At 36.8% G+C, this 15,370-nt stretch overlaps 1 protein-coding gene across 13 annotated transcripts in view; it reads left to right on the top strand.

Moving 5' to 3' along the window:
- The window catches only part of COBLL1 (cordon-bleu WH2 repeat protein like 1), a 157,817-nt gene that overhangs the window by 112,548 nt on the left and 29,899 nt on the right, over positions 1-15,370 (top strand). For 9 of the 13 annotated variants that reach the window (XM_041774041.1, XM_041774034.1, XM_041774036.1 and 6 more), the window contains 4 exons: positions 55-283; positions 1,069-1,107; positions 6,701-6,798; positions 6,910-7,146. In XM_041774041.1, coding sequence (XP_041629975.1) covers positions 55-283; positions 1,069-1,107; positions 6,701-6,798; positions 6,910-7,146 — 603 coding nt within the window. The remainder of the gene's footprint in view (positions 1-54; positions 284-1,068; positions 1,108-6,700; positions 6,799-6,909; positions 7,147-15,370) is intronic. The other 4 variants (XM_041774042.1, XM_041774037.1, XM_041774043.1 and 1 more) reach the window with 1 other exon arrangement.

Raw genomic sequence — 15,370 nt, 5'->3', positions numbered from 1 at the left:
AAGTTTGTCTTAGTGATAAATTATGGTAATAACTGGTTTTAATCTGTGTTTCAGAAAACTGTGAGAGTAGTGATCAATTTTAAGAAAACACAGAAGACAATAGTGAGAGTTAGCCCACATGCACCACTCCAAGAACTTGCCCCCATTATATGCAGCAAATGTGAGTTTGATCCACTTCATACACTGTTGTTGAAAGATTATCAATCTCAGGAGCCCCTTGATTTGACAAAATCTCTTAACGACCTGGGACTAAGAGAATTATATGCCATGGATGTCAGCAGAGGTAAGATTTTTTGTTTTATTCATTTGACAGGATGTGCATATAAGTGTATGTATTGTGTTTATGTATAAGGTTTCTGAAGTTCATAATGGCGAGTTAATGGATCCTATAAGTAGAAGTCAATACGTGTCATTAAGAAGATGAGAAAGTGAAATGTAATAAAATTGAACTTGATTTCGGTTTCTGAAATTAGAATAAAAACTTGTCTTTCTTAGTTGCAATCCACCTTGGTTACACTTTTCCATCTATGAGTATTTTTTTTGGTGGGATTTAGCTTAATTCTTTGTGGCATCAAGATTTAAACAGAAAATAAAGATTTACATTTAAATTCATTTTTGTTTTTATCAAGTGTGAATTACTGTAGACTCACCATGGTTTTGAGTCTTAATTATCATTCAAATTTGTAAATTTGACAGATTTTTTTCTAGGTTCATCCAAAATCAACTGGCCTAAATCTAACTCCTAAAATATTTAAATAAAAATAGCTTGCAGCATTAATCTACAGAAATAATGTATTAAAATTTGGAGATCGTAGATAATGTTGGTTTCTATGCTGATAGACAACTGCGAGCTTATTTATTCAACATGAATCTGTTTTACTAGAAACAAAAGTTTAGTGAAGGATGATGACTTACTACATCATCTGTGCATGGAGCACTTCAAACTTTATCCTGAAATTGTGGATTTATATAATCCATAGACAGCTATTTCAACTCAGTGATGTTTTATTCTTGAACAAACATCATCTTTACAGTCAATTTACCCTCTTTTACCCCCTCCTTCTGTAGCCACTTCTGTTACTGCCTTCAATAAATCATCTTTACAAGGTAAGACATATGAATCGGTAGAAAAAATTATAACATGAAATCTCTATTTTATTGGATAAATTAAAAATAAGCTTCTAATTTTACCTTTTAACATTACTAATATGCACATTCTATAAGAAAACCCTTGCCTTTTATCTCCTGAAAAAGTAAGCCCCCCCTTGATTTTTGAAATTAATACAATAATTACATTTCAATAATTGATTAAAAATTAATATCATCCTAAGAATGTGCAAAACATATTTTTGACTCTCAGACAAGAAAAAATGATTTTGCTGGGTTCATTACAGTTGCTGATAGTTTGGTGGTACTGTGGAAGGATCTCTGATTATTTACATTGAACAGTTACTCAGAGTAATCAGGGTATATTCATCATAGGAAATTCTTGCAGCATTAAATTGTGAATATTTTATAACATGGAAAATGCTTTTGTTAAAATTAGGGTTTAAAACATTTAAATGTTTAATACAGTATGTAAAAAAAATTTTACATAAGATTTCTGAAAGGAAGTACATAAAATATGTAATACTGATTACCTTTGGGTGGTAGGGCTATGGGTGATTGTTTTTCTTTTTTTCTTTATATTAACAGAACTTTATAATGGGAAAGCATTACTTTCATAGAAGAAAACCTTATTAAAAATTAGCCAATAGTAATAAAATTTGGAAGCCTTTTTCCTCCATTAAAAAAAAGGATAGGCTCAGATAATTACTATAATAATTCCCATTCTATAAAAAAAAGAAACTACACATTTTGTGTTACTGGAATCTTCTTTCTTTACCACTTCCAATTCTCCAATAGCATAATAAGCCTCTCTATCCCAAGAATTAAGTCTACAAATTAATTGTGTGATTATTTATTATTAGTGGCTATCACAAAGACTAGGTTTATCAAAGGAGCTGAAAATTGTTGTGTTTGTAAAGCATATACTAGCTAATAATCAGAACATAGATGTTTTAATTCTGAAACTGCATTAGCTGTCAAACTTCGTTTAGCAAGCTGATAGAGCAAATAGCTTTTTATCTGTCTGGATCTCACCTACCACTTCTATAATAAGAGATTGGACAAAGCAGTCTCTGCTTTTTTTCCAGTAGCAACATCCTGGTACTTTTGCTCCTACCTTTGCCATTATCTAAATACATAACCCAAAGCAAATTCCATAATCTTATTGGCTTGATTTTGAAGGTGTTGAATGTATTGGTTTGTAATATCCCATCCAGCCAAGAAAATGTCTTTATTCAGAGTATTAAATGTTGTGAATATAATCTTAAGAGATTGGAATAGGAAAATTAAGAAAGCTCCTTTTACGGTGTTAGGATCTACAAGATCATTCCAATGCTGTAAATGCCTCGCCTCCTCATTTTAATATTATCAGAAGTTTTAGAACTTTGTATGCAGTTACTTACAGCCTCTCTCCTGGAAACAGGAGACTATACATTGCAGTTGTTTTTCTAAGTAAGCTCAAGCGCTTGTGTTTCTTAGTGTTTAACTCTGACTTGTGGTGATCTCTGTCCTAGAGCTGTAAGGGAAGACTTAGGTTGTAGTATGGAGGATGATATAGTATAGGGTGCCTGGAAATTGCTTTACCAAAAATAACTGTATGAAATATTTTGGCTGTAGTTATTGCGCTGTCCACCATGTGAATTTTCTATCTCCTGTTCCAACTGAATTTAATTATATATCTACATTCAGTTAGTGGAGGACTCTATCTTAAAACGAAATAACATTTCTTAAAAAAAAGGAAAAGTTAGGGTATTAATACATCATTTTTTGAATAGATATCATATTGAGTTCTACCATTTAATGCCTGTGTGTCTTGGTGCAAGTTATTCAGACTCTGTGGTCACCAAAGCTTCATGTATGTATAATGGGACAATACCATCTGCTTTCATTTCTTTACATTCCCTACCTTAGAAAAAGGAATCAGAATGGTAATTTGTGATAATTTCTGATAATAAGAGATGTGAAAAAAAATCTGTAACCATAAAGTGCTATCCACATGTTCATTATTAAGTTAGTATTGTCAGTAAACTCATTGTTCAGAATGCATACTGCTTATTTAATATTTAAAGCATCAGATTTCTGGTTTTAATTTGTGAGATATAATTCTCTTTTAATGTGTTATTGAGGCATATTGCACTGATATATTTATTGGCATTAACTATCTTTGCTTTCCTGGAGTAGCCCCTATTTTGTCATAATTTATTTCATTTTTTTTTAAAAAAAGATTTTATTTATTTATTCAAGAGAGAAAGAAAGCAATAGAGAGAGAGCACGAGCAAGTGGGGTAGAGGGACAGAGGAAGAAGCAGGGATCCTCATGGGAGGCTCCATCCCGGGAGTCTGGGTGCATGACCTGAGCTGAAGGCAGGTGCTTATTAACCAATTGAGCCACCCAGGTGCCCCAATTTATTTAATTTTTAAACAGTGTTTTAAAATAAAAAGACTGCACATGTAGTCCTACAAAAGGGTATGTATTTAAGATTTAAATGTATTTAAGACTATACATTTACCTCTAAGTGCTATTTTGGATATATCCCACAAATTTCCGTATATAGTACTTTGTTTCTAATATCACTGAAGTTATATTCTGATTTATCATAAAACACATGTGTGCTCCTTATAGAAATGTTTTCAAAACTGACAGATTGCCTGCTCCTTATTTCTCTCTCTCTCTCTCTCTCTCTCTCTCTCTCTCTCTCTCTCTCTCTCTCCTTTTTTAAATTTACAATTCATTTGTTGAAGAAACTGGGTCTTCTGTTTTACCGAGTTTCTCACATTCAGAATTTTGTGGATTGTATCCTGTGGTGCTACTTAACACGTTTCTTGATTGTCTCTATTTCCTGTAAATTGATTGATAAATCTAGAGACTTGATCAGATGTGAGTGAGATCTTTTGGCAAGAATACTTCATAGGTGGTATTATGTACTTCCATTAGCACCCCCGCAATAGCAAGTTACATTTATGTATTTACACATGTGTGTATGTACGTACATAATCTCTGCACTCAATATGGGGCTCGAACTCATGACTGCAAGATCAAGAGTCTCATGCTCTACAGACTGAGCCATCCAGGCACCCTTCAAGTTCCCTTTTTTGATGTTAGCTATCAATAGTCATTGCTTAAATCTTGATTAGGAGTTGGAAAATAATCATCATCTGCAAATATTCCTTTACTTATTGAGCTATTTCTGTAACAGCAAATTTCCCCATGTCAGCTACTTGTCTCTGTAGGTAGAATTCATTCAGAAGAGGCAGGAAAAATGTGTGATTCTTTACCTTCATCATTATTTATTCATTTACAGGAAAAAATTTTTAAAAAGGTTTTATTTTAGAAAATGTGCATGTGTGGGAGGAACAAACGGAGAGGGAGATGATATGAAGCAGACTCCCTGCTGAGTGCAGAGCCTGATGCAGGGCTCGATCTCAGGTCCTTGAGGTTATGACCTGTCTGAGAAACTTTTTAAGCATCTGGAGTCAGATGCTTAAATGGCTGAACCACCCAGGTGCTCCCCTTCATCAGTTTTTAAAATAACAGACTGGTTCCTTAGCAGTACACAGAGATAAACAGTAAGGATCAGTTATTTTTTTAGCATCGCTACAAATTCATGGAATTAAATATATGCAGAATGTTTCAATTTATTGAGTAATTCATATGCTGCCAGATTGTCCTGACTCTGGCCAGTGAAAACCATATCAGGGCAGCCCCGGTGGCCCAGCAGTTTAGCGCTGCCTTCAGCCCAGGGCGTGATCCTGGAGACCCGGGATCGAGTCCCACGTTGGGCTCCCGGTGCATGGAGCCTGCTTCTCCCTCTGCCTGTGTCTCTGGCTCTCTCTCTCTCTGTGTCTGTCATGAATGAATAAATAAAATCTTAAAAAAAAAAAAATCAGATTGATTCCTGTGCCCTTTTAAAATGACCCCAGGGGACTCTTATTTCTTTCTCTCTGCTGTAAGTAGATATGCCAGACTCCTGTTTACAATCTATGATATTGACAAAGGATCAACCATTCTTATGCGGCTGTGGTCCCTTTTTAGGGGGAAATGGTATTTAGAGGCCATCTGGGCCGAGGTTACTCAGCAGTACTGGATTTGTCATAGTTTGTAGGCCTTTGTAGGTGACATTAGGAAATACTGATTGGAAAAGGGAATGTTAATATGCAATCATGAGGTTTGACATTTGCCATTCTGATTAAAATGTGGTTTCTTAATTTTGACACTATTGGCATGTAGACCTAGATAATCCTTTGTTTTGGGGAAGCTGTCTTGTGCATTATATTGTGTTCAGGATCATCACTGGCCTCTACTCAGTAGATGCTGGTAGCACATTCTCCTGCCCTACCCCTAGTGTGCCAATCAAAATTGTCCCCAGACATTGTCCAGTGTTCTCTGGGGTGGGGATGGGGCAAGATTGCCCCCTAGTTGAGAATCATCATATTAAAGAAATAATGTTTTTGAAACACTCAAAGTACTCAGTAATTATAATATATCATGTTTTAGGGGATAAAATATTTTTGAAAAAGATTTTATTTATTTGAGATTGAGAGAGCAGTGAGAGAGTGTGCATGCACATGCAAATGGAGAAGGAGAGGGAGAAGCAGGCTCTCCACTGAGCAGGGAGCCTGTTGCTGGGCTTGATCCCAGGACTCTGGGATCAGGACCTGAGCTGAAGGCAGACGCTCAACCAATTGAGCCACCCAGGTGCCCCAGAGAATAAAATATTTCATAATTGCTTAACTCTGAGACAAAATAAAAATTCAAAGTAAACAAAAGGACAAATTTAATGAAAGTTTCATATCTCATTTAATTCAAAATGCCCATTTTAACTTCTGAAATGCTGGTAATTGTGGATAGAACACAGACTCTGAGTCACAGAGAATGGAGTTTATGTCCTAGCTCTGTCATTTCTTGATTATTGGCTCCAAGTATGTATGTTCATTTCTTTAATCTTCAGATTGCTCTGTTGTGAAATAGGAACAATAAAATTAAATACTAAATTTCCGTGTTGCTCTTTTTTTTTTTTTAAGATTTTATTTGAAAGAGAGAGAGAGAGCATGAGCAGGGGTAGTGTTGGGGAATGTGGATGGGGTGAGGCAGAGGGAGAGGGAGAAGCAAACTCCCTGATGAGCGGGGAGTTCAACGCAGGGCTCAATCCCAGGACTCTGGGATCATGACCTGAGCTGCGGGCAGATGCTTAACGGACTGAGCTGCCCAGGTGTCCCTCTTTGTTGCTTTAAATTAAATAAGATAGGGCAGCCTGGGTGGCTCAGCGGTTTAGGGCCGCCTTCAGCCCATGTCCTGATCCTGGAAACACAGGATCAAGTCCCACATCGGGCTCCCTGCATGGAGCCTGCTTCTCCCTCTGCCTGTGTCTCTGCCTTTCTCTCTCTGTGTGTCTCTCATGAATAAATAAATTAAAATCTTAAAAAAAAAAAAAAAGAAAGAAATAAGATATAAAATACCTAGCAGAGTGCATGGTTCATAGTAGACCGTAATTAGTAACTTTTATCATCGTATGCATTTTTCAAAGGAAAGTAATTGAGGCAAAACTTGGAGGTAAACCCATGCACCAAAGTAAGAGGCTTTTCTTCTATTTTAGAATCCTGCCAAATATCACAAAACCTAGACATTATGAAGGAGAAGGAAAATAAAGGGTTTTTCAGCTTTTTTCAGCGCAGTAAGAAAAAGCGGGAGCAGGTAAGTTTTTTCTTATGTAGTATTTTATAAGATTCTTCTCATCTGTTTTTAATTGCATGTGCTTTTTATCTTGAAATGACCAATAGATTTTGCGTTTTCATTCTTTATTAGACTGCAAGTGCCCCTGCAACTCCTCTAGTGAGTAAGCATCGCCCAACCTTTACAAGGTCCAATACCATTTCCAAGCCATATATTTCAAACACACTGCCATCGGACGCACCCAAGAAGAGGCGAGCTCCACTGCCTCCAATGTCAGGGTCTCAGAGCGCCCCCCAGGACCTCGCTCACATCCAGGAGAGGCCAGCTTCTTGTGTAGTGAAATCCTTGAGTGTGGACGAAACAGAGAAGGTATGTGATTTTGTTTTGTGTTTTGAAGGTGGGGCAGGGGACTCTCTATTTTTTCTCTTATTTTCCTTTTCCACATAAACTGCTAATAAGATTGGTAACATCACTGATATGTACTAAGATGATTATGTACCACCTAATGTAATAACCTTCTTATTAATAACGTTGGCACTGGGAAGAGATTACCCTATGTATAGTTCTGTGATGCAGTGAAGAACAAATGTGTCAATTTTAAGTAGCTTTTATATTCAAGCAAATAAATCATCCATACACCTTAAAGCTGTGTTTTACGACGGCCCAACCAGAGGTGCTTAATGCATATATTGGGAATGCAAATATTTAATTTTGGACTTTTTTTTCCAGTCTTTATGCTGCATTCATGGGTTTCTAACTAGATGTATCTTCTTGAACTGACTCTGGGGTTCTCACAGGAATCCTGGTGTCTTGTTGGTACATAGATACTCCGTAGTTTAAAAAAAAAAAAAAAAGTCTTTTTCATATAGAGTGTTTTCCAGTTACTTTTATATACTCTTATATTCTGGGTATATCTCTTCCCCATACTGACTTACTATTGCTTCTGTTTACTCCCACATTTCCCTGGAGCTTGCTGTTTTGTGGAAGTCCACTTGCAAACTACTTTTTGTGCCTATAAAATTTGTATGTTCCGGGGATCCCTGGGTGGTGCAGCGGTTTGGCGCCTGCCTTTGGCCCAGGGCGCGATCCTGGAGACCCGGGATCGAATCCCACGTCGGGCTCCCGGTGCATGGAGCCTGCTTCTCCCTCTGACTGTGTCTCTGCCTCTCTCTCTCTCTGATTATCATAAATTAAAAAAAAAAAAATTGTATGTTCCTTGCTTTACTCATGTGACTCTAAATGAAGTCTTAATCTTAAGTAAATGTGATTAAACAGGAGACTTTATGTTTTGTTGCTTGAAATCAGACAAATGATTCAAGTAACTTTGAGAGCAGATTTTATTTTGAGATATTTGAGACACTGAGAAGTTTTCATGTATCTGCTTGAAGGGTTTTATTTCCCCTTGGAAGTTTAGTAAACTAAGTGCTTAAGTAAACTAACCCCCTAACCAAGTAACAAACATTTCTGTGTTTTCTCAACTTTAAAAAGTTGTAACTATAGTTTTTAATTGTAATTTTTAAACTATCACATGTGCCTTCAGAAAGTAAATAGCAAGGCACCTGGATGGCTCAGTCGGTTAAGCATCTGCCTTCGGCTCGGGTCATGATCCTGGAGTCTCTGCTTAGTGGAGAGTCTGCTTCTCCCTCTCAGCCCTCCACCCCTACATCTCGCTCGCTCGCTCACTCTCTCAAATAAATAAAATCTTTAAAAAGTAAATGGCAACCAGGTAGAAATGAGCAAAAAAGATACTTAAACTCAGTAGTTATCTATTAAGCTGCCTTCTTACTTTTGTTGAGATTTTCTTATCTAATGTCCATGGTGTAAAAATCTCACCTTGCAAATCAGGAGGAAACTTATTTATTTTTTTTTTTCAAATGATAGAATCGTTTGCTATAAAGTTTTCCAAAGTAACTACTTGGTAGTTGGGTGAAGTGTTATAGAAGAGGTGATCTTGGGTTCAGTATTAACATCTACGTGGGAGCGCCTCAGTCAGGCAACAGGAACCGTGTTGTGAAGCCTATGGCACGCCTGGGCGTGAACAGGAAGTGGAGATTGAAACTGAGTGAGATAAGCAGAGGCCGAGTCATGGTCCCCAAAGACTTCATTTTGTGGGTGTAACTCCTTTACATTTATTTCTTCATAGTAAGGCATTTAAAAGGTAGCAGTTTTAGGATTGTTTTTAAATTTTAAATTACCAATGTCTGTCTTTTTTCTTTTTATTTTTTGTCTTTTTTCTTATGTAGAAATAAATCTTAGCCCCTGGTCACAAATCCTTATTCCAGATGACCTCATGCATTCTATTTCAGTAAACTTCTTTTGTGCTTTGGGCCTGAAGAGGTTTACATCGTCAAAGAAATAGTCTGCTCTTAAAACTCTAGGCTCTGTTTCCAGTGGCCTCACCAAAAGCTGTTTCTTTTGATTCTCACCCTCTGCTCTATGACCAGTTGATGCTCCCATGTTAAGTAATCTTTTTTTTTTTTTTTTGTATGTTGCCTTTGGCAAACTGGACATCTTTATACAATTTTCTAATTATTTTTTTCTTTTGATCTGGACATCTGGGTAGTTCTTTGATGTATCGTTAAGTAGGACCCCAGAATTATGTTTCTCCCTAGAGAAGCTGAAGTATCATTTTTTATTTATTCATGACAAAAATTCCTAAGCTATGGTTGGTTGTGTTCGTGTGTGCGTGCGTGAGTGTACATGGGCACGTGTGCATGCTCATGTGAACTCATGCCTTCCTGGACATCTCAGCACTTATTTCCTTAACTTCTTCATCGTATTGATGTGCTAAATCACCCCCTTGGTCTTGATTTTTCTCTCTTCCTTGGTCCTGATTCTCTTTTTATATTTCAACTCTTTTTCTTTTTTTCTTGTCACCACTTCCCTTACCCATTTTCTGAATTTGGAGGCACCCGAATCCATGGTCTTAGCCTATATTTACCGTACTCTTTCAGAGAAGACATATTCTTTGTTGACTTCTCAGCTGTAGTAGTTTGAATAGTGTCTCCCCAGAAGATATGTTCAAGCTAAGGGTCAATAAATAAGATCAGTGTGGACTTAAGCTGGGCCCAAATCGAATGACTGGTGTTCTTGTAAGAGGGGAGACACACGCACAGAGACAAAAAGGAGAGATCATGTGATGATGCAGGCAGAGATTATAGTTACGCTGCCATAAGCCAAGGAATGCCAGGAGCCACCAGAAGTTGGAAGAGGTGTAAGGAAGGATCCTCCCCTATATTTTCAGACACCTATGGTCCTGCCAACAGCCTGATTTCAGACTTCCGGCTTCCAGAACTGTGAAAGAGCAAGTTTCTGTTGCTTTAAGCCACTTAGTCATACTAAGTTGTTGCAACAGCGCTGGGAAACAAATATGTCAACTTTTTAATTCCATTCCCAATATTGTATTCCAGTTGCAGATTGAACTCATGGTTGCTTGTTCACTCGCCACTACGTGGAAATCAACATATTGAAAATCAAACTTATTTTTGATCTCTGAGATTTAAAAGCTCAGGGTCATTTTCAGTGTGTTTTCTTTTTATTTTTGCAACCCATTAGTGAGTCCTTCATTTAGTCTCCCTTCCTTTCTTTCTGCTGAAGTCAGGCTTTAGAGAAATCCAGGGTGCAGAATAAGGAGAAGACCAGTACTTAACCTGTCTTCCCAGTTTGGAAACTTTGATAACTGGTAGTTATTTTCTAGGCATTCAAGGCCCTCTACAAACCGATCAAAATGAGGGGGCAGTTCTGCCTTTTTTTCCTCTTTTTAGTTTTGTTGAGGTATAATTGACAGAGGAAATTGTAAGTTGTTTAAAGTATACATTGTGGTGATTTGAAATACATATACATTATGAAAGAATTCTTGCCATCTGGTTAATTAACGCATCTATCACCTTCCATATATATCTTTTTTTTTTTTTTCAGAGAGAGCGAGCATCCAAGCTCATGTGAGTGTAAGCTTGGGGCGGAGGGGAGGGATCAAAGTGAGGGAGAGAATCTTAAGTAGGTTCCACGCCCAGATTGGAGCCTGCCCAGATTGGAGCCTGACGTGGGGCTCAATCTCATGACCCTGATATCACAACCTGAGCTGAAATCAAGTGTCAGGCGGCACTTAACCAACCGAGCCACCCAGGCATCCCTTTACTGCCTGTTTTAAATTTAAAATAGGGCAGCCTGAGTGGCTCAGGAGTTTAGCCCTGCCTTCAGCCCAGGGCCTGATCCTGGAAACCCAGGGTTGAGTCCCACATTGGGCTCTCTGCATGGAGCCTGCTTCTTCCTCTGCCTGTGTCTCTGCCTCTCTCTCTCTCTCTCTCTCTCTCTCTGCCCCACCCCCGCCATGTGTATATCTCTCATGAATAAAAAAATAAAATCTTTAAAAATAATAAATTTTAAATAAAAAATACTCATTATTACTATAGACATTTTATTAAACAGTTTAGTTTTGAATTTGAAACTTTATTTTTTAAAGATTTTATTTATTAGAGCACGAGCAGAGGTAGGAGCAGAGGGAGAGGGAGAATCAGATCTCCCCTCTGAGCAGGGAGCCTGATGTGGGGCTCAATCCCACGACCCCAGGATCATGACCTAGGCCGAAGGCAGAGGGTTCTGACTAGGCCACCCAGGTGCCCCTGAATTTCTAACTTTAGAAAGGCATTGTTTTTGATGGTTGAAAGTAATAGCAGGCTGGGAAAAAGTACTGGAAAAGAATTATTTTCAAATCTCTGAAGAATTTTGGATATATTCTTATCCTGTAGATTTCTATTGTTCAGGATTTAGAATAAACCACAAGGGTGCGCTGTTTAACAGACCTACAATGTTCTGGTTTTTATACTTTTCCCCCAAAGCATCCTTTAATAAAGCAGAAAGAAAAGACTGGAAATACATTACATTAGAAATGGCAAACACTTATCTCTTGTGGGTGAAGTGTCAAAAGATAGAGCTAGAGAGATAAATAACAGTAATGCATGACAAAGTGACTTACAATTAACGCAGTTTTATTCATTTTGAGCTTTCACTTCATGGTAGTGTTCTTTTAAGTAGTCCTCAATATTCTGTTTGTCTTACGCAGGCTTATGGATCAGTCTACCTGTATCTTGGAAAAAAATGTCCACCACATCTATTTTATGCTTCTTGGTGTCAGTATTTAATAATTTGTCTCATTTATGTAAGGCATTTCTTAATACTGGCAAATTAAAGTATTGGATAGTGATTCTGGAGCCTAAACTAAAACTCTTCACATAAAAGACTGTTGATTTTTTCTGAGCTAATTTTGGTAACTAATTGTGTAGTTTCCAAAGAGAATTCAAGAAAGATCCAAGTTAGTAATAGAATCTAACCTGTTTTTTAAACTTTTTTGCAAATAAAATTCTTTTATCCACCTAAAGAATGTCTTTTAAAGAATCCATAGTTTACTGTCATTGCTATCATCTTTGTTCATGTCCCTAAATTTCTATGTACTTTTTTACATTTCAAGCCTTTGTGTCATGTTCCTTATAAAGGTGAATATACTGTCTTCTATGGAAATCTGGAAATGTTCATTTGCAGAAGAGAACTATCCAATTAGAAAATTTCTGGCAGTTTTTCTCAGATCTTTTTGAGCAGTTTGTGAATATGATTCTGCCTAAAGATTTGAAATGCCATTTATGCAACAACATATGTAATGGCTGGCTCCTGCTGTTGTTTACCTAAACCATGTTGCATGTATTACTATATAAATGCATACAGTTACTTAGAATAAGATGATATGTATGTGGTTATTTACGTAGATTGTCATTTATTTCACACATGACAAAAGTCAGAAATGCAATGACATTGACTTAAATTGAAAAGGACTTAGAATTCTGAGATTGGAACTAATTTCAGAAATCCAGTAGCTGTACCATATTTGCTGACCAAGTTTCTGTGAGGAGCACATTCAATAAAATCTGTCACCAAAGGATGTCCTAGTATTATGGACAAATCAGCCTTTTAAGAGTATTTTCCAATTGAATAAGAGGAAAAAGATTTGGACACAAGTTGCAGATAAACTTGACCCACAGAATCCACAGAAACTTTTGGAGAATTCTTTATTTTTGCACATTTGGTATGGTTTTGCTCTTTGGAGTTATATGTGTACATAGCAGTAAAACAGCTCTTCCCAGGCTGCTAGAACGGTACCTCCTTTTCTTTAGGATATTGGCTTTTGGCTGGAAACACAATAAAGAATTATCTTGATTGAACTTTTTTTTATTTGGTCTTATTTTGCATTCTGGTGCAGACACTCAATGTTGAGAAATGGAAATACTTTGCCATCCAGTATTATGCAAGTGAAATTTAATACATAGAGTGTGCTCATTTTTTAACAGCTGATTTAATTGTTTTTAAGAAATGTTTGACATTATTCATTTTTGACTCAATTTTACCTTTTCATATTTATCATGGTTTATAAGCAGGTAAGATGATATATTGTCATATATTTATAAAATGTGCAAGAATATATTTGGTTTTAGTTTCGCTTAATGAGTTTTAATCCTAGATGTTTTATGAAGTCATTAAGATTGTAAAAAGAGAGCATGTATTTGTAATCTTAAGAAATCTAGTTTTTTGGTTTTTTTCTCCAGGTTATAACACACCATTTGATTTTCCCCGCCACTTTCCACTTACATTTACCATATAGAAAGAAAACCACACACATAATTCTACAATTGCCTAGGAACAGTGGTTGCCATGGCATTTTTAGTTTGATATACGGGATACAGCTGTCTGTATTTCCAAAAATATGACTTGTTTCATTCAGTAGAGAAATGCCCGAGTGCAGTATAATCTGCTTCCTCCTTTCAAGGTTTTCTCATATATAAATATACTTTCTCTTGGTAGTTTTATTCAGGTTTTCAAGGGGTCTTAATCACAAGAGCAAAATTAATGACTAATGCTTATGTAGCACTTACTAACGTTTCAGACCATGTACTAAGCACATTACTCATTTAATGCTCTTGAAAATCCTCTGAGCCGTTACTTTTAGTTTCTGCCAGCTTTACCTCTGACCCAGACATAAAGAACTATGCTCATTATAAAGTTGTTAAACTTTTAAAGAGTAATACTATTCAAAGAGCAATAGGTCATAAATGGAATTAGGATTTCTCCCCCTTCTCTACCAGTACATAAAAGTTGTGCCTCTCCGAAGTACCTACTGAATTAATATTTAAGATAATCAGTGTTAGGAATCTTCCTTTAGAAGTTCTTATGGTATGAAGCTTACTTAGACTTTCTGCCACCATGACATTTGGGAGCCATGGGGGAGAGAATGCCTTTCTTTGGTAACCAATGCTGGTTACTAGAGACCACAGCAGAGAGAAGCAGGCCTCTTTCCTGAAGCCATGGTGACAGGACTGCGGGGTCACTTGGGTGATGACTGCCATACAGCCTTGGCTTCTTTTCTGATATGAACTGAGTTGAGCCCCATTTTTTTCCCTTGATTGCCCCTTTACTCAGCCGGAGGCCCTAAAGTCAATCTATAGATGTTCACTACTCTTCTACCCCTAGACACTTTGTTCTGATCACTGACCATAGAGAACCTCGATTCCCAGCGTGTCTGTCTTTTTAACTTGATCCTGAGCTCTGATTTCTGGTGACTTATCTTCTCTTTTTTCATCTGAGATGTATTACCAAGTTAGGCCCTCATCTTTGGGCATTTAAAAAATGTCATTAGTAAGGGATTACCACTAATAAGACTTGGTTATATGATATCTCAAAGTATTATAGGGTTGATGAAATGAAATCACAGGTTGCCTCAGGGAGAGAGATTTAAAAACTTTGCAAGAGTATAACCCAGGTTGTAAAATTTGTGTTTTATTTTTCTGATATGCATGGAAAAGGGTTGGAAAGGAAGTATATTGTGCCAGAAAAAGCCCTACTCTGGCTTGATAGTCTTGGATCTACCAATAGGTCTCTTGTCATTTTTTCCATTGTCTTCTTTGTCTTCTACCTTGAAGAATAAGCCATTGAACTACTTTGTGGCTTGAGTTTCTCTCTGTACAATAACATTTTGTAACTAAATTTGTAAAAAAAGCCTCTTCCAGCTCTAGTACGATCAAATTATTTTATTCTTTCCTTGTCTTTTAAAATTGGCCTTTAAGAGATAAAAATGCTTTGTAATGTGGATCTTTGGTTTTATCAGAGTTTATCAGATAGTGAGGCCTAGTCCTGATATTACTTCTCTGAGGATTTTTGAAACTCTAAAGTACAATAACAAAAGCAAAACATTGATTGACATCTTTCTCCCTGGACACATGACTGTAACGCAAAAGGCAACCCAAGTGCTTTCAGCATCAATAAAAAGGGGCAAAGGATACAAAGTTTGAGGAAGATATGCTCAGGTTAATGAGTTTAACTGGAGGATACAGATGTTATTATTGACTAATGAGTTTAAATCTAGACCATTTTGAGAGAAATCTAGTGGCAAGCTTGGCCACCCAGAATCCCATGAAAGGATTAATATATAATATAATATATAATTTTAGTAACCAAAAGATATACGAGTTACAAGTGGTGGTATTTAGACACTTCTAAGCGAATCCAGCTTTAATCTCATTACTTGCTGTCGTAGAATGTATTTGAGCAA

The sequence above is a fragment of the Vulpes lagopus genome, chromosome 11 (genome assembly GCF_018345385.1).
Source record: "Vulpes lagopus strain Blue_001 chromosome 11, ASM1834538v1, whole genome shotgun sequence".
Classification (NCBI taxonomy): Eukaryota; Metazoa; Chordata; class Mammalia; order Carnivora; family Canidae; genus Vulpes; species Vulpes lagopus.
Note: the sequence above shows the minus strand (reverse complement) of the source record. Positions and strands in the feature narration are given on the sequence as shown.